General features: G+C 35.2%; 1 protein-coding gene across 1 annotated transcript; it reads left to right on the top strand.

The window, feature by feature from the left end:
- The first annotated feature begins 9,301 nt into the window (after positions 1-9,301).
- On the top strand, positions 9,302-17,312 carry FGB (fibrinogen beta chain). The gene is made up of 9 exons (XM_046655711.1): positions 9,302-9,438; positions 9,668-9,688; positions 12,267-12,458; positions 12,932-13,115; positions 14,150-14,377; positions 14,925-15,038; positions 15,401-15,526; positions 15,746-16,031; positions 16,643-17,312. Exons 1-9 carry the CDS (start codon positions 9,334-9,336, stop codon positions 16,872-16,874), a joined length of 1,488 nt encoding a protein of 495 aa, XP_046511667.1. The 5' UTR covers positions 9,302-9,333; the 3' UTR covers positions 16,875-17,312.
- Positions 17,313-24,350: the final 7,038 nt, after the last annotated feature.

Genomic DNA, 24,350 nt, shown 5'->3' on the forward strand with positions numbered 1-24,350 from the left:
TTCGCGCAGGCGCGCTGGTCACCCGCAGGCCTTCTGGGGTCGAGAGGCGGGCCTTTCTCCTGGGGACCGCCTCTGGGGCGGAGTCTCGGGACTGAGACGCGGAGGCTGCTGTAATGTATGCGTGCAGGATTTCGCTCACCTCTTTGAAGAGTTTTTGAAGTAACGTCGCGTTGTTCTCAGCCTTAAAGTTTCGGTTTAGGGCTGTGGTTGCGCTGTATTCCCCAGAAGATTAATGCGTTTTCTTCAGAGAACCTAAACCATCAGTTCCAGGGAGGGTCTGGAGAGAGTGAACCTCGGCAGCTCTAAGGCTTTCCCGCCGCCTTGCCCTCTTTGGGGGTCCCCTCCGGGTTTATGTCGCCTGATTCCACTACTTGGCTAAACTTGGCGGGAAGTATTTAGACGCTTTGGAGCCAGGCGCCTAAAAACGATGCCTCTTACACTTACACTGTTCACTAAACACTTCTTCAGTGAGTATTGCGGAACGGTTGTTTCAATTTGAGAACTTTTGCAAAAGATTTTTTTTTTAAGAGTTTGTTTTTCCTTTTTCTCCCCAAAGCCCCCAGGTACGTAGTTGTGTATTTTTAGTTGTGGGTCCTTCTAGTTGTGGCATGTGGGATCCCGCCTCAGCGTGGCTTGATGAGCAGTGCCATGTCTGCATCCAGGATTGGAACTGGTGAGATCCTGGACTGCAGAAGCAGAGCACGTGAACTTAACCACTCAGCCAGGGCTGGCCCCTGCAAAAGATTAACAGCATATGACAAAACCCCAAATTTATTTTCTGCTAATAAATAGTTTTTTTTTTTAATCTCTCAAAATCGCATAACCCTTGTCCATTTCCTAGTTGTCTGCTGGTTAATGTGGCTTCAATAATACCAGGGTATAGCTTTTCAAAGCAGGTGTAAGAAAGACACCCCTGGAGCCATTTTTATTTAAACACATCCCGGTGCCAAAGTATTGGTATTTTGTTTTGTGTTCTACACAGGTAAAATCTGCAGTTTGCAGTCAATCCTGCCCAATTATTTTTCTATGTAAAAAGAAAAACTGGGGACCGACCCTGTGGCCAAGTGGTTCAAGTTCCACCTGCTCTGCTTCAGCAGCTTGGGGTGCGCAGCTTGGGAGCCCAGGTGCTGACCTACTGCACTCATCTACCATGCTCTGGAGGTGTCCCACCTACAAGGCAGAGGAAGATTGGCACAGTTGTAAGCTCAGGCCTAATCTGCCTCAAGCAAAAAAAAAAAAGGAGGATTGGCAATGGATGTTAGTTCATAGCTATTCTTCCTCGCAAAAAATCAAAACAAAGCAAAAAAAAGAAAAATTGGAAGCTGGCCCCAGGGCCGAGTGGTTAAGTTCTCATGCTTCACTTTGGCGGCCTGGAGTTCCCAGTTCGGATCCCAGGTGTGGACCTACACAGTGCTCATCGAGCCATGCTGTGGCAGGAGTCCCACATAGAAGAACTAGAAGGACTTACAACTAGGATTTACAACTATGTACTGGGGCTTTGGGGAGGAAAAAAAAAAAGAGGAAGATTGGCAACAGGTGTTAGCTCAGGGCCAGTCTTCCTCCCAAAAAACATTAAAGAAAAGCTACCATTAAAAAAAAAAAGGATAGTGTTAGACATTTGCAAACTTGAATAAGACAAACATTTAATTGGCTCTGCTTGTTCCTTAACCATAATCAATTCAACTGGTCTTGTCTCCAGAGCATACTGCATATACTTCGAGAGGGGGAAAAATTTTATCAAAAATGTAGCAACATGAATTGATATTATTTAGAGATTTATTACTTTTTAATTCAATAAAAACTTTAAGATCATGTTTCTATTTGAAAATATAGTCATCTGTCAATTTGAGAGTGAGTTTGGCTTAAGAACTGATTTTCTATGTCAGTGGCCACTGATGATAGGCCTTGCAAGGAAATGCCATAATTATAAACTATATACTTGGGAAACTGAATCATATTATAACTTATCAATAGATAGTAATAATTATACAAAAGAACATGATTTTAAATAGCAATAAAATTATAGAAATGTAAGCAAGATTCTAATATATCTAAGGCAATAAAGTAACTATCTAGTTGGGTCTATAACTTGTTAGTTAATCCTGAAAAAACTTTATAAGCCCAAACTCATAAAAACATTGTAATAATTGAGGTAAATTGCACTCGATTATGCTCCTTTTAAAGAGCTCTTTTGAATCTACAGAACTATATTACCCACTTGAAAGTTTAGATAGGTAGATAGAACTCAGTGACCCTATTTAGCTCAGGGATCCATAAATCACCTATATTTACTTATATAAAAACCATATTTTTTTTCTGTTGAAAAGATCTACAGGTTTCTTTGGATTCATAAAAGAATCTGGAATCCAGAACAGGTTAAGAATCCGGGTTCTGGCTGACACCAGAGCTACCTTATTTGAGCAGTAGGGGTCACTGTTGCTCTTCATAACGGTAGTGGTATTGTTCCTAGAGCAGATATGGTGAATAATTTATTAGTGTAAATATTATTGTCTGTGTGAAAATCATAGTACAAATTTGACGGAAGCCCTCACTTCATTAGTTAAACTACTTTTTTTATTCATCACTACAGAAGATGTCTTTATTCTCTTCCAAATACTTGTGTCATTTGCCATTGAGTAGTGATAGGTCCCATGAATGAAGATTTCAGTGTCATTTTCATCGGCTTTTTATCAGCTTTTTTATAGGAAAAGTTTTCTGCTCATAAAAATGATGAATATTATTATGTCTTAAAGTTTCTCTCAGTTTAGAGGGCTAAATATATAATATTTTTTAGACACTACTCTCTTTATATACAATATTCTTTAGAGTTGTTTGGCTCAATATGTCCTTTTTCCCATGAATTTCAGATTTGTAACTCCTCACTAATTTAAGAGAGATGAATGGTGGAAGTTATTTCTTTTTGCATTCCTGAGGTCAGAACATGTGAAAAAGCATACTTGAACATTTCTTCCAGAAGTTTGGTCTCTAATTGTTTATCACAATGCTAAGAATGGGCCCCAATGCTGAGGTAGTGTTAGCAAGTGACTTTTGGTAACACAGTTGGGAGGAAAGCTTCTGGAACCACAGGAAACAGTGAGGGAGCTTTTATTTTATTTTTTTTCTTTTTTCTCCCCAAGGCTCCCCGGTACATAATTGTGTATTTTTAGTTGTGAGGCCTTCTAGTTGTGGCATGTGGGACACTGACTCAGCGTGGCCTGATGTGCGGTGCCGTGTTCACACCCAGGATTTGAACCAGCGAAACCCTGGGCTGCCCAAGCGAAGTGCGCGAACTTAACCACTCAGCCATGGGCCAGCCCTGGGAGCTATTCTTCCAGTTAATGCCTGGGAAGGCCTGGGACATAATTAGGCTGCACTGTAAGTTATGAACATCTTAGCAAGGTGTGTGTGTGTGACACAGAGAGAGAGGAAGGAAATGTTGCTTATCACGATTTTGCCTTCCTGTACTTTATGAAGTCTCATCCATGTCGCAAAAACAAGTGTCAAAATTGGACATGATCATGACTCATAAATTATCGTTATTTGTGTTTCTAGTTTGCAAAAATATGTCAGTGTTTATGTTGACAGAGAAAAAAATAGCAGGGTGACATTTTCAGTCTTCTTGGCTGAGTTCATAAACTACCATGTTCGATAGTAATATTTGTTTAATTATCTGTATTCCCTAATAGATGTATGAGTGAGTATTCTGTGATACTCAATATCATGCACCCAGCATCTAGTAGACTTGCAACAGGTAGGCTTTCAATATTTGTTGAATGATTGAATAAGTAAGGTGTCAAGTTAAATGTGGGGATGGAAGACATCAAGACCTTAATTTTGATGTGGGGTTACAGGTATTAAATCTGTAGGAAGAATATTGTGTGTCTGTATCTGTATGTTATGTGCTCACCCTTGAAAAGATGCTGCTGTTTCAGTGGCCATTAATTTAATCTTAACCCTTTCCTGTGTGTAAGGCAGAGAATTGCTTGTATGAGGACAGTCTGTCTTTCTGATCATTGTAAATTTTATGAAAATAAATTATTTTCATTATTTTTAGGTGAGTCCGTGCCCAATTTTATTTAGTTTATATAAAACTTTATTCTGACGTTGTTATAAGATACTAATTTAGTTGTAAAAATATATCATTTGTAAAAATGAGTTTAGTTGGCAGAAACACTTCTTGAAGGCAATAATTAAAAAGATTAAGGCATTTTGATTGCGTGAATATTTTACTATTATAATTTAGTCATTTTTAGGCTTTCTTTAAAAATATGCTACCAAAAGCCAGCATCATGTTTATAGATTAACATTAGAAACATTCTCATTAGTCAGCCACAAAACTAGAATTCCTGGTATCATCATTATTATTCACATTTATTTTTTTCTGAAAGTACTAGTCATGCAATTGGATGAGAGAAGATATAAGTGATGTAAAATAGGAAATAATCAAGCAAAGCTATATTTATTTGCAAACGTTATGATTATATGCCTGAAAAAAAAAGCAAGAAATCAACTGGAAAAACTATTAGAAACAATAAGAGAATTCACTAAGATACCTGGTGCAAAAATAATATTCAAAATTCAAGCTTTCATATATGCAGTTAAAAAATCTAATAGGGGAAGATCTTATTTATAACAGCAGTAGGTCAAAAACATGCAATACCTAGATGAAAAGAATTTAAGGGACAAAAAAAATTTGAATCAATGAAAATGCATACATTTTTCTTGGATAAGAAGACTCAAAATTATAAATATGTCTGTTATGCCATTAATCTAATCCTGAGCACATTTTACAGAAAATATTCTTAATTTAATTCAAGAAGTAATTATTAAATAGTGGAAGACTTTTTAAATGAATGTTACTAAAATACTCCAAAATAAAATCAAAGTTTTCATATTCTACAGAGTTTTACTGCTGGTGCTATATACTTAATGTATAAAAGCTTTCCATGATTTATTTCATTGTTTGGAAATACAGCTTCTCTTTGTAATGTGCAATTTATGCTTTAAAAAAAATAGTCAGTCTAATTCCTAAAATTTGATCTTAATTTTCTCTTTGGATTAGTTCAGCAAACCCAAGAAGCCATCTCAGCCTAATTTACCAAAAGATAACAAGGGAATGGGTGCTATTAGAAGAACATCAGGTGTCCCACATGTTTGACAGAAGAATAAAATAATCAAGTTTAGAAGTTTTGGTTATTTCTGCTCCAGGAGTTGGTAGACTTTCTCTCTAGAATGCTGCCATGAATATGACATGAGGCCAATTGACCTGATTCTCTGGTTATTTCCTTTGCAAACATTCAATTGGGGGAAAGAAGCTGATGGGGCTGGTTTGGGTAAGGGGTCTACCTGTAGCACAGTCACCTCTGGCTAGAGGGTCAGGGTATCACAATACTACCAGGACCACTGGAGTCCCACTTCTGTGTTTTAGGAGTCATTCCAGGAGAAAGGAGCAGCACTCCAACAGGTGTTCATTATGCCCTTTGTGGTTTTGAGTCTCAATGTGACAGAAGCAGAGGAGCATCTCTGTCTTTTCTCTAGCTCTTATGATCGTTAGGTTGAAAAAGAAATGTTCTATTTTTCCCTTATCTCTGGGCTCTGTATCAGCTCCTTTGAGAAAAGCTAACTGACATATTTCAAGTCAGTAGAGGGAGACTCTCCACAAGAGACAGAGCTGGGTCCTACTCTTCTTTCCTGCAAAATCTGCCTTCCCATTGCAGATGGCTAACCAATTATAGCATCTCCCCTTGGATAGTGGTTCTCAAACTGTAGCTCAGGATAAGACAAGAAAAATACACACAAAGGCTAATAATGATTTAGTATAGTTTCTCAAAAGCTATGCTTATTTAGGCAAAGAGAATCAGTATTTCATTTTATCCATTGAATCATTGACTCAGTCATACCTTCGTAAACTTGTTCAACAGATATTTATCAAATACCCATCATGTAGCAGGTATATGATATGAACCATACAGTCATTCAAATGACAAGTTTCAAGTCCAAAAGCGTTTTCCTTTCAACTCCCTTTTCCCTCTGTAGGAGATTAGATCTCTAAGTTACTGTTCCCAAAACCTCACCTTTCCCTGTCTTAGGCTTGGCACATCTTATTATAAGTAGTTTTCATTTTCTGTCTTCCTCTCTAGACACAAAGCTTCATGAGTATAGGGCACTTGTTTGTCTTGGTCACTAAAGTATCCTTGACCCCTGGCGCACTACCAGCCACAAAGTAGCTGCTTTAAATATTTGATGAACAAATTGCCTAGTGCTGGATGGACTGGGCCTGAAATGAATTGTAGAAGGATTGACAAGTGCATTGACGATCACTGCCCGCAAATCTGTTCTTCGTGCCAGAGAGCTGCTGGGCAGGACAGATTATCTCTGTTTCTCTGTCACTGATTTACTGCCCTGATTTATGTAACCGTATCGGCTAATACGAAGAGCACTGCACTCTTGACCTGAAAACATAGCTGAGCAAATAGCACTCCCTTCCTCCTCCACCAATAGCATCAACATTTTTAAAAATTTAAGCATTTTAGCAAGCAAAATCTCTGTGAATATATTTCTCCTCTTTGAAAACATGGTCATTTACTTTGTAATATTACACGCTTTAGAGTGTTACTAGCTACACTTTACTAGTGTTACTAGTTACACTTTAGAGTGTATACTAGCTGTATATAACTCTATAGGAAAAAATAACAAGGCCTAGAAATAAAGAAAATCATAGTTATTATCACTGCATCAGCCATGCCTCTCACACAGACTTGAATATCCATACGAACAACATATATGAGAGTCAAGCTAAGTGAAAATAAATGCTAAGAATGAGTGCGTCAGTCTGAGACACTATTGTCCCAAGACAATGGACTGGCCAAAACAACAACAACAACAACAACAAAAACAAACAGGTAAATTCTTTATAATATTTATATTTTGTTGGGTAATATGGTATAATGGGCACAGAGCATGGACTGTAGGGTCAGACAGACGTGTGTCAATCCCTGGTACCAGTACTCACAATCTGTACACCTTGGGTAGTTTACTTAAACTCTCAGAGCCTCAGTTTCATCATCTATGGAACTTAGTGGTTTCAAGAATCAAATCAGGTAGATGATTATCAGAGTTGGCATCTCAGCATGTTTCAATGAAGGCTAGTTCACTCGTTCATTCTGTATTTTTTAAATTGAATTCCTACTATGTCTATCTTGCTCACCAATGTATCCCCAGCACCTAGCACACTACCTGTCACATAGGAGGCTCTCAAGAACTATTTGTGGAATGAATATTAGGTCTCCCCTCTTATGAAATGTACATTCTAGTTGGTTCCTTGCACCTTCCTGCTGGTGGTGGCAAGAATACCAGTCAGAGTAGAAAAAATTGGGAATGTAAAGGAATTTTTGTTTTAATGTTGTACAAGATTCTATAATACGCTAGAAGAAAATAACAAACTTCTGGAAATTAAATAATGGTTCTATTCTTTATTTTTTTTCCTTTTTTTTTTGAGGAAGATTAGCCCTGAGCTAACTACTGCCAATCCTCCTCTTTCTGCTGAGGAAGACTGGCCCTAAGCTAACATACATGCCCATCTTCCTCTACTTTATATGTGGGATGCCTACCACAGCATGGCTTTTGCCAAGAGGTGCCATGTCTGCACCCGGGATCCAAACTGGCGAAACCCGGGCCACAGAAGTGGAACGTGCACGCTTAACTGCTGTGCCACTGGGCCAGCCCCTGGTTCTATTCTTAGTTGATGAAATGTCAGTGTTTGAAAACGAAGAAATATGATAATGTTACCTCAAAAGAAAAAAGTTATTTTAGTCTTTTTAACATAGTCAGTCTTTTTAAACCAGCAAGAATCTGACATCATTAAAATAAAACCCTCACTAGATTATTAAAATAAACTTTTCCTCAGTTACGTTTTGAAGGGAAGTGTTCTCTCATATTATTTTAATTAATACATACATATTTGGTTTTTCAGTCAGATGAGTATTTTTCTACGAAAAATTTAAACTAAACTAATCTTAAAGCACAGTATTTACTCAGTACTCGTAAATGGGACATAAATTTGGAAAAATCTAACAAGTATTTTACTTAATTTAAACTCAATACTTTGCTTCTATAAAGCTGAGTTAAAAGAATTTGGGAATGTAATCTATGCCACCAAGAGAAGAAAGAAATTTAGTGAGTCTCATACCATTATCAAGAGTCTGCTTCAAAGTGGTTTAAAATAAAACTCTCCTGATCCAAGCCTGGATAACCTGCTATCTTCTTAATAAAATCATTTAAAGAACTTAATGAGAATGTTTCATTTTCTGTACCAAAAGCCTCAGAAACTTCCATAAAGCAGCACACTTGCTGGAATTTGTGTTGTTGACTTTGGTTTCCCTATTGATTCTTGTAGGAGTTGTTAATCCTGATTGCAACAAACAAATGAAAAGATGAGAGAGGGGGATTTGGTGCTTATAGGAAATGACGAAAGGAAATAGGCCACATTTAGTGTCTGAGCATCTACTTGAAACAGATGTATGAAGGCTTCATTAATGTTAAAATAAGGTTTTTTTATAAACTATAAAATATACATATTATGTAAAAATAAAATGTTAAATATTCAATCACCATAATAATGATTTTTATAAAGAAATATGTAATCTACTCATCATTTTAATAAAGTTTAGAATTTGTTGAACATTTTAACATATTAATAAAGGACAAAATATGAAAGGGGTCAGAGCGAAAGAGCAAATATTTTCTTTTTGATGCTTGTCTGTCATAGCATACGCATGAATTGTAATTTTGTTATTCTGATTAATATCTAAAAGAGAGGACAAACACACAGTGATATAACATTATTCTTGATTTTAATGGCTTCTTTTAAAACTGAATTATGTGATTGCTTCAAAACATAAGCATTTACGGTATACCCTTAGTGAGCTCCCAATGTTAACAGATGCCTTGTGAGTAGGTCCAATTTTTTGAGCTTGGATTAAACATATTTTTTTCCTCATACATTCTTTGTGAGCCTGTGCAGCATCCACATTAATTTACAGGAAATGTGGTACACATCTCTGTTAGGAATGTCCTAATTTCCCATCATATTGTCCAATTAAATGAATTGAAGAACTTTGGTGTTTCTTAATTCCGCCAACAGAGAATAGCTGTATGACAGGTCAATAAGTCTTGCTGGGAAGATGTTGCTTAAGAGATAAAATGGTTCAGCCAACAAGTGAACCAAAAAATTAAATATTAACTAAGGAAGATAACCATTTCTAAAGTCATACTTAACGGAGGATTCAGGTATATAAGGGTTGGAGTTCTCTCAGTTAAGTCTACGAGCAAAGGATGGTTTCTTGGAACTTCCTAAAATTTAAAACCATGAAACTTCTATTTCTGTTACTACTGTGTGTTTCTGTAGTTAGGTCCCAAGCTCTTGACTATGATCATGAGGTGACTTTTTAAAAATTATTATATTATTACTAATATTATTAATATAAAATAAAACAATTGTAATCATATGTTAATGTTTATTTTAATGAAAGTAACACTGATTTGAGTTATGAAATTGAATTGTTAATTTCAGGGACCCATTTTATTTAAAGAATGTTAAATAGTATTTCTTTTATGAAAACAAAATAATAATTTCTTGTTTTCTGGTTTATCACCTTTATTTTCCCAGGAAGAAGATGGGAGAACTAAGGTAAGATAAATTTTTCTCACTTGTTGTTATACTGAGTACTATGATTTTCATTTAGTTCTAGAAATATGTTATTACAATTATGTGGACAAAAATCTGAAAATTTTGCACACTATAAAGTAATATAAAAGCAATATTTAAAAGAAAAAAGCTGTGCTAGATAGGTGACTCTTTGATGAAAGAGGGTAATGTATAGCTCCTGAAATTACTATTTATTAATGAAAATTATCAATGGAATCTAAGAGCAGAGTAGACCAAGTGCAGTGATAAAAAATGAAAAATTGTTTTTTTCAAATTAGAAAACTTAAATTGTAGGTAGTATTTATTATTAATGGTTATGAAGCAAATAGTTCAGTTTAATTTACTCATTTGTAGAACAGTTTTTCCTCAAGTACTGTGTTTGCTGATTTATTCCTTGGGTTTGAAAATATCAAAAATACAGAAGTGCATTTAGGGAAATGAAGATTTAAAGAACTTTAATTTTATTATGAAATGAATTGTGATCAAATTTCTGGTATATAATATAGTATCATCATACTAGAAATAGAAGTACACAATAATGCTTAGATGAAGTGATTCATTTTGGATCCTTTATTGAATTTGAGGGGAACCTAATTGTTCTAACTATCAAACTACACATATAAAAGGACAGTTGTCTGGTTAATTGCATTAAGTAAGAAAAATTTAAAGAATGTGTAAGAGTAAACTTTTGTAGATACTTGGCTAAGCACTTGTACATTCCTGCTCACCAAGCAATCCTTACAGAGACAGCGTACTGGTTTAGGCTTCAAAAGGGATTCCCTAGTTTTAGTTATTTCGAAAAGTGGTCTTCATAAACCTAAATACACATATAATTTCTTTTAACAGTTTTTATTCCCTTTTTTCTAGTAAAGCTAGACCGTCATGCTACCTCTCTAATGGGACTCTGAAATAAACAGAAAATATTTTTCTTAGGTTGTCCTTTGATTTGTAATAAATAGGTGAATCACATTTCATAAAATAAAATTCCTGTTAGAACAGGTCAGCTTTGACTGGGACCACATCTTCAACATGAAATATGTATATTTCCCCGGAATCTTTACATGTTATTATTTTTATTGCAATCACACATAACAGATACTATAGTTTAAGTTCAACGATTAAGCAGGGGAATCTGGAACTAAACTGCCTGGGGTTGAAGTCTAGCCTCTTCCCACTAAATGTTACATATTATGATAACTTAAGGAATAAATGACAGTAAAATCCAAATAGAGTCACTCCAGGACTTCTAGGCTCACAAAACAGCTAGAGAGCTTAGTCTCTGCTTCAAATTTAGTCATTTTATTTTGTAACTAAGCCCCAAAGGTGTAATTAGTGACAAAGACCATATGATAATGCAATTAATCCAAGCTGATACTTTTATATTGCATTGCATATTTTTCATTTCATTATCTTTTAATGCAATCTTTTTTAAGTTAGCAAATAATGTTCATCTTAATGCACATACCTTGAGAATTATTTTAAATGTGAGAAAATCAGGGTGCTTGATAAAGAAATCATGTGGGAAATTTCATGAAAATGGTTTAACAAATGATTTTGTTGACAAAAGATTAAGATTGGAGTAGTGGTGAAACCTCCTAAACAGCCATCCCTGGTGGTGCGGTGGTGAAATTCAGTGCTCTCACCCCCACGGCCTGTGTTCTCATTCTGGTCAGGAAACTATACCACCCATCTGTTGGTTGACATACTGTAGCAGCTGCGTGTTGCCCTGATGCTGATTCAAATACCAGCAGCGTGGTGGATAGGTTTCAGCAGAGCTTCCCTACTTTCCAAAAAATTGGCTATGAGAACTCTATGAAATGTAGACAGGGTTGCTAGGAGTTGGAATCAATTCAACAGCACTGACAACAAAAGCCTCTTAAATGATAGTATCTGTTATAAGTTTTTGTGACAAAAATAATGAGTATTTATTATGTGCCAGGTAGTCTTCTGAGAGTGTCCGATGCAACGGCATTTAATCCTCACAGTCATCTTCTAGTGCAGAGTACTACTTTACTCCTCTTCAAACATGTTAGGGTCAAAGGTTGTCCTATTACAAATCAATCCTAAGTCAATGTTACTTTTAATAAATCTGTATTGCCTCTTAAATATTATTATATAGTAGTTAGCCAAATTAATCACCAATTTGTAAAAATTGAAAGTTGGGAAATAATTAATAATTACCGGAATTTAGTTATTCAAGTGGTTTGAGAATATTTATTCTTCCTGACAGTATAGATTCCTTAATATATTGGGTGTTCCAATGTGTAAGTTTCAGGAATCTGAGGTCTTTATGATTCATAATCTGATGCAGCTTTATTTTAGAGCCTCTTTTAACAAACTACCTCAGGTACAATAGCTTTTTGTGCAGTTTTTCTTTCTATTGTTGCTGAAGAGACCTAAGCAACCTATTGATTTATGAATAACAACTAGCCGGTTGAAGGACTTTAAGCAAATTCATGAGTCATGTAATAAAAGAAATTATAAAATGAGGGTGTTGGAATACTTACATCTCAAATCTTCTATAACACTCTACATTTTATTTCTGCCTGATTCCTTGAAGGTCGCCTTTGATGCCCGGAGTCATCGACCCCTTGACAAGAAGAGGGAAGAGCCTCTCAGCCTGAAACCTGCCCCACCTCCCATCAGTGGACCTGGCTATCGGCCTCGTCCAGCCAAAGTAGCAGCCAACAAAAAGAAAGTGGAAAGAAAAGCCCCTGATGCTGGAGGCTGTGTTCATGCTGACCCAGACCTGGTAGGCGCACTGGCGTTTCTTGCAGGAGGGGATCTCCCATGCAGAGAAAGCCTGTATTCATGGTGACTTCCTAATGGTATATTGACATTGCCATCATTGTTACTTTGTTTAACTTGGAAACAAAATACAAAACATAAACTTATTGGGTCTTTGGTTAAGGGTTCCTTTCTAGTTTCCTTTGGTTTGGGCCCAAGCTTACAAATGACTACACGTAAGTGTTGCCTTTATCTTTGTATTTTGTTCAGGTGGTAAAATTTTCATAGCCTAATTATGTTTACTGTGTGGTAAGGACTATTTTTAATCTTCAAGGAATATAATGATGACTCTTGAATTTCTGCTCTTACATAAATAAAATCAAATTACAAACTTTTACATTGGCTAATGATACGGTTGGATTTTTGCTTTGTATTCTTTTCACAAATGTCCATAACCCACATCCTTCATCTCATGGCTGCTATTTTCTTTGTTTTCAGGGAGTGTTGTGTCCTACAGGATGTCAGTTGCAAGATACTTTGGTAAAACAGGAAAGATCAGTCAGAAACAGTGTAAATGAGTTAAGTCATAATGTGGAGTCTATTTCCCAGAGCTCTTCTAGCAACTTTCAGTATATAACTGCGCTAAGAGAGATGTGGAAAAAGAGGGAGAAGCAATTAAAAGGTAGATATCTTTGTGTTTTCTATTTAACTCATAAAACTTGGAACTTATAGACTGCATGGGAATGTATGATTATGAGAAGACTGGCATTTCTAGATTAGCCTAAGTAGCATCCATGCTGCTTTCAGGGTGAGCCTGACTATCCTTAGGTCCTCACGCAGGTACCTTCACTTGCAACTTATCAGATAAGTACTATCAACTCTTATTCCCAGTCTGGCATCACCAAGGATGATTTTCTATGAAAAATTTCACTGTGATTTATTTTTAGTCTATAAGAAACTTGTCTTGTAGCTTAGAAGACAATATTCACAGAGTAAAAATTTAGCATTTATAGATTTAACCTTTGAGAATTTGAATATCAGAATAGCCATGATATATTCAATTGTATTTGCAGTGAATGATACCTAACCTTTGAATCTTGAGATCTGAATGTGAAGTGTTATTGGCTTGGTGGTTAGGAATCAGCTAGTGAGTGAGCCTGGCATAGGCATCTCAGTGAGCAGCACACCCAACAATTTTCAAAGGAATTGAAAAATGAACATTTTTCATTGAACATTTCATTCATTGAACAATTAATTAATTCATTCATCCATTTCATTGAACATTTTCCAAAGGAATCATCACATCTTTCTTGTAAATTTCAAAGCTCTGCTGTACTTACGTGGGATGGATAAGTAAAGCAAATGTATCCACTCCACAAGATGTTAAACTTCTAAGATAGAAGGCCTAAATACTGCTTTCTCCTCTTTTCCTCACCAAAGAAATAAACAACCTATTGTATTTATTATTGGGCATAATTTTTAGCTTACAACTAAGGTAAATTACTAGTATATTAGCTAGACTATCTGTTAATTTATATATGCCATGGCCAAATAATTTCACTTAAGTAGAACTGTATATCATGACTGCCTGATGGTAGCTCAGTGTCTATTAGTTTATTCTCAGGAAATCAAAATAATAATTGTATAGTTGAATATATTGAGAATTTTTTATCCAGAGAAAATGCTAACTATTCCTACATAATTTTACTTTCCCAGATAATGAAAATGTAGTAGGTGAATACTCCTCAGAGCTGGAAAAGCACCAACTGTATATAGATGAGACTGTGAATAGTAATGTCCCAACTAACATTCGTGTGCTCCGTTCAATCCTGGAAAACTTGAGAAGCAAAATACAAAAATTAGAATCTGATGTCTCAGCGCAGATGGAATACTGCCGCAACCCATGCACTGTCAGTTGCAATATTCCTGTAGTGTCTGGCAGAGGTAACTAGTTAAACATATTTCTATAGGGTTCCAGAAGAACTCACACTCTCCAAAAATAAAAGAAGTAAATAAAGTCTGGTGGATTTTCCCTAACAGACCGTAATGACGTTACAGCACATCATGAAGTTATTTCTGGCATGCTGTGTTCTGACTTAGCCTAATGCATTTGCCAGTTTTTGATGCATGATGTAGTGTAATGATGGTGGTAGTCCCACCTGTTTAATATACACACACTTGCTTGAATAGATGGTAGAACCATGGATAGATGTAAGAGTTTCTCCATCCTATGTGGTTTGCAGTTTATGGGTATCCCAGGACACAAAAGGTGGTGAAGGACTTTTTTCATCCCTTTGGCAGATAGAAGTCCTCAAAACTAAGTGCGATTTTCAGAAAAACAAGATTCAATTTCTATAGTAGATTCTCAAATGTCTAAAATAAAACATTTCTCAGTAACTTATGCAATCAGTTATCTTATAAAATTAGTAACTAAAGACTGAGTAATTGTCTTGTAGGTCCCTGACTATAATATATTATCTTATGGTTGCAGAATGTGAGGAGGTTATCAGGAATGGAGGTGAAACATCTGAAATGTATCTCATTCAGCCTGACCGTTCTGCCAAACCATATAGAGTATACTGTGATATGACCACAGAGAGTGGAGGTAAGTATTTTAATAGTTGTCGAGCAATTATTCTGTAATTATTTTGATACCATAAAATGCCAGAAGATAAAATCTAGCTTTAGGAAAACTAACAATGAGCCATTTGATTTTGAATGTAATCTGATATTTTGAAAGTTATAAAATTTCTACGATTCACAATTTGCAGTAAGATAAAGCGCTTGCCGTTTCCAAAGATTTTAAGAGTTTTCCTCTCATATTTGTTTCCTTATTAGATCTATTTTGGAGCACTAAATATAGGCATGGATAAAATAATTAAGTGGACAAGGAATTCAGACATTATCCTCAAGTGCCATTATTTGTTGTTGGTTAATATGTGCTGTTTTTGTTTCTTTTAACCAAAGGATGGACGGTAATTCAGAACCGCCAGGATGGTAGTGTTGACTTTGGCAGGAAATGGGATCCATACAAACAAGGATTTGGAAATATTGCAACCAATGCAGATGGGAAAAAATACTGTGGCCTACCAGGTAAAAACTGGGAGTACAAAATAAAATCATTCTATTTAAAATGGGTTTTTTTTTTTCCCATTTAAAGAAGATAGTGGTGGGAGTCTGTTTTTACAACTTTTAGGAGGTTAAGAAGAGTTTACAAAAAGAATCTGAAAGCTAAAGATAAGCAAAGAAGGGCAGTTTTTAGTTTCCAAAGGTTTTATTTTTGGTGAGATTTTATTTTATTTTTTCCGTTAGGTGAGTATTGGCTTGGAAATGATAAAATTAGCCAACTTACAATGATGGGACCCACAGTACTTTTGATTGAAATGGAGGACTGGAGAGGAGATAAGGTGAAGGCACTCTACGAAGGATTCACTGTAAAGGGTGAGGGCGACAAATACCAACTCTCAGTGGGCAAATATAAGGGAACAGCTGGCAATGCCCTCGTGGACGGAGCTTCTCAACTGGTGGGAGAAAACAGAACCATGACCATTCACAACGGCATGTACTTCAGCACATACGACAGAGACAATGACGGCTGGTATGTGTTGTGTTCTTCACTCCTGCTTCAAAAGTCACTACTAATATTGTTCCTTGGAATCAGTAATGATAGCTAATGTTATTAACAACTGTCATTTCTTGGGTACTTACTGTGTGTGAGCCAGAGTACTAAGCTCCTTTTGTATCACTCTAGAGCATTTCAACTATAAAGTTGCCATTATTATTCTCATTTTACGGATGAAGTTTAGAGAGATTAAGTAACTTATCCAAAGTCATACAACTACAAAAGATAGAACTGGGAGTAGAGCACAGTTACTTTCTGAGTAGTGAGTGTTTAGATGAATTTCTCTATCTCTATATTCTAATGTGTATATTGAAACCTTCATTTTTCCTTCTGGGGTTCTCTAATACTAAGGTATCTGAAAGCTATCATTTCAGTATAAAGTCACTAATATAGATGAATTTGCCACTTAGGCCCAGTTCTCTCCCTTTCTTCCTATAAGGCAGAGAAGGCTTTGGTGTATTATAGTGACTTTACTTATAGAACCAGAGGGAAGGAGTACTGGACACAGCACTCCTCTATGGGTACTTTGCAAAGAATTAACTTGACAGCACTGCAGTTCTAATAACCCCAAACACCTTTCCTTTCAGGACAACTACAGATCCCAGAAAGCAGTGTTCTAAAGAGGATGGTGGTGGATGGTGGTATAATAGATGCCATGCAGCCAATCCAAACGGCAGATACTACTGGGGTGGGCAGTACAGCTGGGACATGGCAAAACATGGCACGGATGATGGAGTGGTATGGATGAACTGGAAGGGGTCCTGGTACTCCATGAAGAAAATTTCTATGAAGATCAGGCCCTATTTCCCACAGCAATAGTCCCCAAAACACAGATTTTTATTCTTCTATATGTAACAACATTTTTATATATTATGTCATTGGAATTTTCTTTCTCACATTCTATCCGTCTAACACTATCAAAAGGTTGCGAGTGTGACTTTTTGGAAAAAGTATTTAGGATAAATGACATTAAAAATAGCATGTGATTTTCTTTTGTATTCTTCATTTATGTTGCCCACCAAGAAGTAACTAAAATGATAATTGTGGACAGTCAGTGTTCGTAATTTCAATTGCAGTTGATTGTGAAAAGTTTTAAATTAGGAAGAGGAATTTTCCCTCCTTGTAGGAAAACTGTGAGGCAAACTAAAAACTTATAAAACTTATGTTTAAAAGTCCACTTTTAAAACTCTATTTATGTACAATGTGTAACAGAGAACTTTCAAAAAGATTTATTAATTAAAGCAGTCTCACAATAAATTAATGTTTTCTTATTTTGTAATCCACATGGACAATGGGTTAGACTTTGAAGTTGTAAGAAAAGAGAAGCATTTACAACCCTAAGTAGCTAATAAACTGGCACCGAATATTCGAAGATTCAAACTGTCGCTCTGCACCATAGACAAACCACTACTCTGACACTTCACTAGACTTTGGGATCAGAGATTCCCTGGAGAACAAATCTTTACCATTTGCTTTTTGAAGGAAATAATGAGATAGGAAGCAGCAGTCACCTACTGCCCCTGGGAATTAGGCCTATTGGCCTCAACTGGGTATTTTTTTACGTAGTCAGGCAGAGCTAAAGTAGAAGTGGATTTTCTGTTCTTTCCACTTCTCTCGAAGAAATGAATGTATGATCTCAACATTTCTTTTACTGTATATTCTCTCAGCACTTCACTCCAGCTGCCATGGGCAACCCCATGACCCCAGATCCTCCTTCCCTAATGTAACATCAATGCGACTGATTTTCACGGAAGTTTATTGTCCTGAAGTTTATCCTCTTAACCTTTGCGTCTAAGCAAAGGTTGTTAATTTCTATCTTGGAAATGCTCTCACTCTCTTAATTCCTCATCAAATCCAACTTGGACTTTTACCTGGTTTCTGTGCCATAAGTTCTGTTCCACCCTTACCTGCACTCCATCTATCTATTACTCTGCCATCACGTATATTGTGCTAAAAATGGAAAATTCTGGCTAACTTACTTTCTTGCTTAATGTCAGCTCCTTGTTATCTAAATGTTAAAATCAAAATTCCTTAGTTCTTATCACAATCTTATCATAGTGAATTTTTCACCTTTCCGAGGCAGGTCGAGCCCTTTTACATGGTGCTCCCATTGTTAACAGCATCTTCCCCCCAACACCATCTCTGACAAATTGCTGTTTATTTTCAACTGCAATTTGTCTGTTTTACATACCTTTCTCCTTCAGTAATAATGAACTCTTATTCATCTTTGATTCCAGAATCATCAGCCTGTCAGAAAAGCTTATTTTCATTAATTCATAAATTATGGATGATTAAATCCAATCATTACAAAGATCTTGGATATCCTTTTTTTATACAGAACCCATTTTCCAATAAAGACACACACAAACTCAATATGCAAAATACCTGAAAGTAGAAATTTTGCAGCAGGACTGAGTGTATCAAAAGCCCATTGAATCAAAGAAGGGGAGATGGCAGGAGCCTGATCCATGGGCAGTATCCCTCAGACCTTCACCCAACCCCCTTACACATTCACAGAGGATCTCCTGAATCCCTGGAGCTTAAAGTAAAGCCACAGGTTAAAAACCAGTAAAGTAGATAATCTGATAGTCAATTCTTAGTTAACCTACAAACTGCAGAAACACAGAGACCATGCCTGGGTAATATGTAATACGCAAGTCCATCTAGAAAGAAATAAGCTTTCTTAAGTTGTCATTTGATAAGAAATGCGACATATCTGACTTGCCCATTCAAGCATCACAATTTTGAATACAATAAGAAGGTAGTGTCCCCGAGTTAGAATATATAAAGCAGGATCTAAAAAGATTAACTCATGACTTTACAAAAATAATAAAAAAAATTAGTTGAAAATCATTAATCATACACTATGGCTGAGAACTATAATATAGTTTATTACACAATTATGACTGAAATTATGTAACAAACTATAAAGGATATACGCACTTGGGAAGTAAACTTCCACTTCCTCTGCATTTAGGACCCAAGGAAAACAGCTGACCAATGTAATTAAGGGATTGTCTTTTAAATTGAACACATTTCTCCACTTGGGGCAAAAATGTGGATGACGGGACACACTACCAGCTGAAGTAGCTTAGCTGACATTTCTGTTTAGCCATCACACACTAAATATCATGTACACTGGTCATTTAAACCTGAAGAGCTCATTTAAAATACAGATTTCCTGTTGTCAATCTAAGTTTATTATGACAGAGACTCTACATGGGAAGAGCCTAAGAGTCTGTATTTTTAAATAAATGTCCCCAGAGATTCTGGTCACTGCCTGGATTTTGGATAGACTGATACAGGCTACATTTGCATTTACCTAAGACTCACATCTTTCTTATTTGGCGCTTTTTCACTCAAATGGTGACTATGAGGCAATATTAGAGCAAGCTGTCATCTTGGAAACTACTGTTACTCGTAGGTGACCCTGCCTACGTTTAAGACTCCACCTGAGTTTATCAACATGGTCTCCAAACACCTGAAACCACTATTTCTATTCCCGGGCCTGTCAGTCTCAGGTGATTCTCCAGGTTAGACTTTTAGTTATTTTGAAGTGTAGAAACAAATTAAAGACGCTACCCACCATTTGTACATAGAGCTGAAACTGCAGTTTCTGAATTGCATCCCTCTCCCCACTGTGGCATGTTATTTGATGCTTCCTACTTGAGCTTCCACCGTTGCTCAATCCTGCACCAAGCCACCATGTGTTGGTACATAATTATGGCTAACCCTCACAAAAGGAATAGTTTCTGTGTATTTTAAAAACATAAATTGTGATTTTTAAATAATGAAAGTAGTACATATTATTTGAAAAAAAAGTAGAACCACTTATAATTTCAACGCTAACAGAAAAGCAGCTAATATCTTGGTTTACATTTTTCTTATTATCCTGTACATGCCTTAATACCTGAATTTTTCACATTGTGTCTTGGAAAATTTTCCATGTTACTTAATATTCTTCTGTAATATTATTCTCTATAATACATTTTTTAATGGCCATACAATATTTCATCATGTGAATATGTTCTAAGTCTTTTTAAGCAAGTCCCTGTCATTTAGATTTTTCCAACCTTTTTCTAATGAAGACAATATTGAAACTAGCATTTTTCTACATAAACTTTCTTTTCATATATATAATATATATTATATATAATATACATCATTATCTATATTCTTCTAGAATAAATTCTTAGAAGCAGAATATCTAGAGGTAATAAAAGGTTTTGGTATTCTAAAAGTTTTTAAAATATACGTATTGCCAAATAACTCTCCAGAAAGATTGTATCAGTTTACGTTTGAGGCACAGAATTACAGGTGTTTTTTGAAACTTTTCTTTTCCCTCACTATGCAGAATGCTGTGATTAAAATATTGACAATTACTTTAATTTTCATATCTTCAATTACGAGTGCAAGAAAGAGATTTTAAAACTTTTAATGACCGTTTGTCTATCTTCTTTTGAGAGTTACCTTTCGTGTCTTTCCCCCAATTTTCTATTAGCATAATCACCTTTTATACAAGTTCTTAATCATTCTTTATGTATGTAAGATAGTAAACAGGAACATTATATTACCCTCTATTTACTCAAATATTTTATTTCCTAAGTGATTAGAGTGGGAGAGTCATATGCTTTTGCAAATAGTCTTAAGTGGTACCAATATATTAATCACTGTATGCTTTCTCTCCTTCTCCCAACCAAGATGTGACCAACAGGCAATATGTTTTTGATTTTGTTTCTTGACTGAATTACATGTAATTCTCCAAAACCTTTTTATTTGGAAAAGTTTCAGTCCTACAGAGAAATTGCAAGAATAGTTTAATGACTACCTCTTTACCTTTCCCCTAAATTAACCAGTTTTTTGCTGCATTTGCTTTATCTCTCAAAAGGAGATACTTTTAATGCAGTTTTGCAACAGTTTACATAACCTTAAGGTCATAGACCTATTGTAGACAGAGTCAAAGGTGAATTTGGCAAATATTTTCCAGAGCGCTCTGTTGCAATCAACATCTAGTCACCTTCAGCAGTGAGATGATGAACAGGGAAATTACTGTATTATAGCTGAGCCTTCCTCAGCTCAAACATAGCAGGTCCTCTTAAATTTTCTTGCTTCTGTGGTTTTGAAGTGTAGCTTTTACTATGTGAAAATGGAAGATATAATGTCCAGCTCTTGTATAAGAGTTAATTTGAATCTATTCCCTAGGTGTAAATTCCTCACCATACTACTTCTTTCTGTCATGTTTAAGGCCTTTGCCACCCCCTCCCCCAATTAATTAAGGATTTTTCTCTATAAATGAGATTTATGAAGTACTTGGGATTCATTCAAAAAGAAGATATAAGTGAATTCATAAATGCATGAATAAATAAATAAAACATAATAACTCCAAAATGGTTTCTGTGTAAATTTCATTACAAATAAGGAACTTGTATAATATTCATGGCTACCCAAAATTTAAACATTGCTACTTCTCAAGCTGTTTTAGCAAATAGTAAATGCTGTATTACTTTGTTCAAGTATAACAAACATTTAGTTTATAATTTTTGCAACCTATATGTACTTATATTAATATGCTGTCAGTTTTTCCAGGCTTTTCTGGGCATGATTTGAGATTAATGAACTTGGCTGGATGGATCTTGTTCTGATTCACCAGCTGCACCCCTAGTGTCCACTAGTGAACTTGGAAAATGTATTTTGTTGGTTATAAGGGGAACCCATGACAGAGTATAATTGGATCAGTAATACCATTGGGAAAATAATTAAAATTAAATGCTATATACAATACTCTCACATTTATCTACAAATTACAGTAGAACTCATAATAAATGATGCATGAAACTTAGGTAGTTAGAGCCTCTAAGAACACTGTTGTGAGCTTCATCTCCAGATATGCTCTTTATTATCAGACTACTTAACATCCTTAAGCTACTATTTTCTCAACAAAAAAATCAATTTATAAAATGTTCTCATCTTTGTTAAAGAAACTCCAGTAATTATTGATTAAAAGCATTCCTATAATATTTTCTGGAAATGTAAGATTTTACACTAAAGGATTTCCAGAAATTGAAAGTAAATATGTAAACTGAACATATGAATTAAAATGTAAATAATTTCTTTTAATAAAAATGAAATATGGTATGTAGATGTAGAAGAGATTTAGGCATTTACAGAGAGGTTGAAATGGATGATCTTTAAAGTTTCTTTTAACACTTAGATTCTTTAATTCACAAATATTTTATTGGATCATTGCTATGTGCCAGCCCTTACGTGAAGTAGTGGAAATAAAACACAGTTCCTGCACTAAAGAATAGAGCAATTCCTTAAGAAGCTTTCCTCATGTACCATGGCATGCTGAAGGAGAGCATCAAGGACAACTACAGGCTAAAAGAGGAAACCAACATATCTAGACATAAAATTAAAATATAGCTGGATAGTTTTTACATTCCTCATCCAGGATCAGAATCTCTAATTCGGCATTTTCCTCTCTTGCATAAATGTTTAAAAACCATGTACATTCCTGGCAAAACTTTCAGGTTCATACCTATTTTATTGATTCATCCATTTATTTACTCATTCAACTAAGGGTTATTGTGAAATGGATAATCTAAATAGAACTTGCAGATTAAGAAGGTGGGGGGGTCAGGGGGGAAGAGTATCATGAGTAAGTGAGCAGAAGTTAAGGAAAGAGGAAACAAAAATACTTTAAAAGTAAATGAAAAATAAAAGTGGGTTTTAAAAAATTCATCAGCTGTTTATAAGAAAATCTTCTAAATTAATTGAGAAAGAAAGCTTGAAAATAAAGGAACAACACGTCAAGAGTTAAAAAAGGGAAGAGGCTGGCCCAGTGGTGCAGCAGTTAAGTTTGCATGGTCTGCTTTGTCAGGCTAGGGTTCACCGGTTCAGATCCTGGGTGCGGACATACGCACTGCCTGTAAAGCCATGCTGTAGCAGGCAACCCACATATAAAGTAGAGGAAGGTGGGCACGGATCTTAGCTCAGGGCCCATCTTCCTCAGCAAAAAAGGAAAGGTTGGTGGCAGATGTTAGCTGAGGGCTACTCTTCTCAAAAAAAAAAAAAAGTTAAGAAAAGGGAAAAAATTTAAAAGGAAATCTAAAATAAAATTGTGATATAAAAATCCATCTCCACCTATTATTTTGGGAAAGTCTTCTAAACAAAGTGATAAAAAATGTTAAAAATAAAATGACATGTAAAGATATGTAGGTAAATGCAAGGAAAAAATTGGGAGTGACGGTAATATTAATATTTGACAGGGTAGAATTCAATTACTAAAGGATGAAACAAGAAAAAGAGGGATATTATGTAATGATAAAAAGTACAATCCGTGGAGAAGATATAACAATCATAAACTTTCACATACTACATAAGGAAAGAGCCAATAACACAAAACAAAATTCCCAGAGTGCAGAGGTCACACACATACTCAAAACCACAGTGAGACTTCGTTACATACACACAGACACATACATGTGTGTGTATATAAATGTGTACATGTATAAACGTACAAATTTCAAAAAATGATAAATCAATTACAGAAAATAGGAAAAGATACAGAATATGTAAATAACACCATTAACAAGCGTGGTAATATAAAATTTTGTAACCTATAAATGCAAAAATATGCATTCTTCTTTTTGCCTATAAAACATTTACAAAAGTTAATCATGTACTTGTCCGCAAAGAAAACCTTAAAAATTCTAAAACAGAATAAAATAACTGGTTAAACTAGTTTATGAAATATTTGTAAATTAATAACTAAAAGAGGACTCACTTTAATCTCTAAAAAAGTAACTAATTGGAAATTAAGGAAGACTTTTCTAAGTACCTGATAGAACAAACAAAAGAAGTAAAAAATTGAAAGTATAATTTTTCTAGACTAAAAAGAAAAAGAAAAACATGGAGAGTAAGATGGAGACTATTTCATCCAAAATCTATACTTTAAAGATGAGCAAGGAGGTATGTAAGCACAGGAGAGAGTCTATGTACAGATCCAAAGAAATTTTATTCAACAAAATTGGCAATTCAGTTCCATGGGAAAAGAATGCTTTATTGAATAAATGATCCCAACATAACTGGTTATCCATCCACAAAAAAAACCAAAGTATATCTTCTTTATAACTTATTAAAATAATTTCTAGATTAATTAAATATTTAAATGAGAAAGGAAAAACAACAAAAATATTTAAAGAAACTTTGAAAACTTATTGGTATAGTCTTGGAGTAAGACATTCTTACATAGGGCAGGAAAGAGTACTTAAATGATCTTTGGCCTAAAAGAAT

This window comes from Equus quagga, chromosome 3 (assembly GCF_021613505.1).
Source record: "Equus quagga isolate Etosha38 chromosome 3, UCLA_HA_Equagga_1.0, whole genome shotgun sequence".
Classification (NCBI taxonomy): domain Eukaryota; kingdom Metazoa; phylum Chordata; class Mammalia; order Perissodactyla; family Equidae; genus Equus; species Equus quagga.

Bases quoted from the DNA above. Each gene is read 5' to 3' on its own strand.
- FGB (XM_046655711.1), top strand. From the start codon at position 9,334: ATGGTTTCTTGGAACTTCCTAAAATTTAAAACCATGAAACTTCTATTT. The intron at 12,459-12,931 runs GTAGGCGCACTG...CTTTGTTTTCAG, and splicing joins TTCATGCTGACCCAGACCTG to GGAGTGTTGTGTCCTACAGG. The intron at 15,527-15,745 runs GTAAAAACTGGG...TTTTTCCGTTAG, and splicing joins AAAATACTGTGGCCTACCAG to GTGAGTATTGGCTTGGAAAT.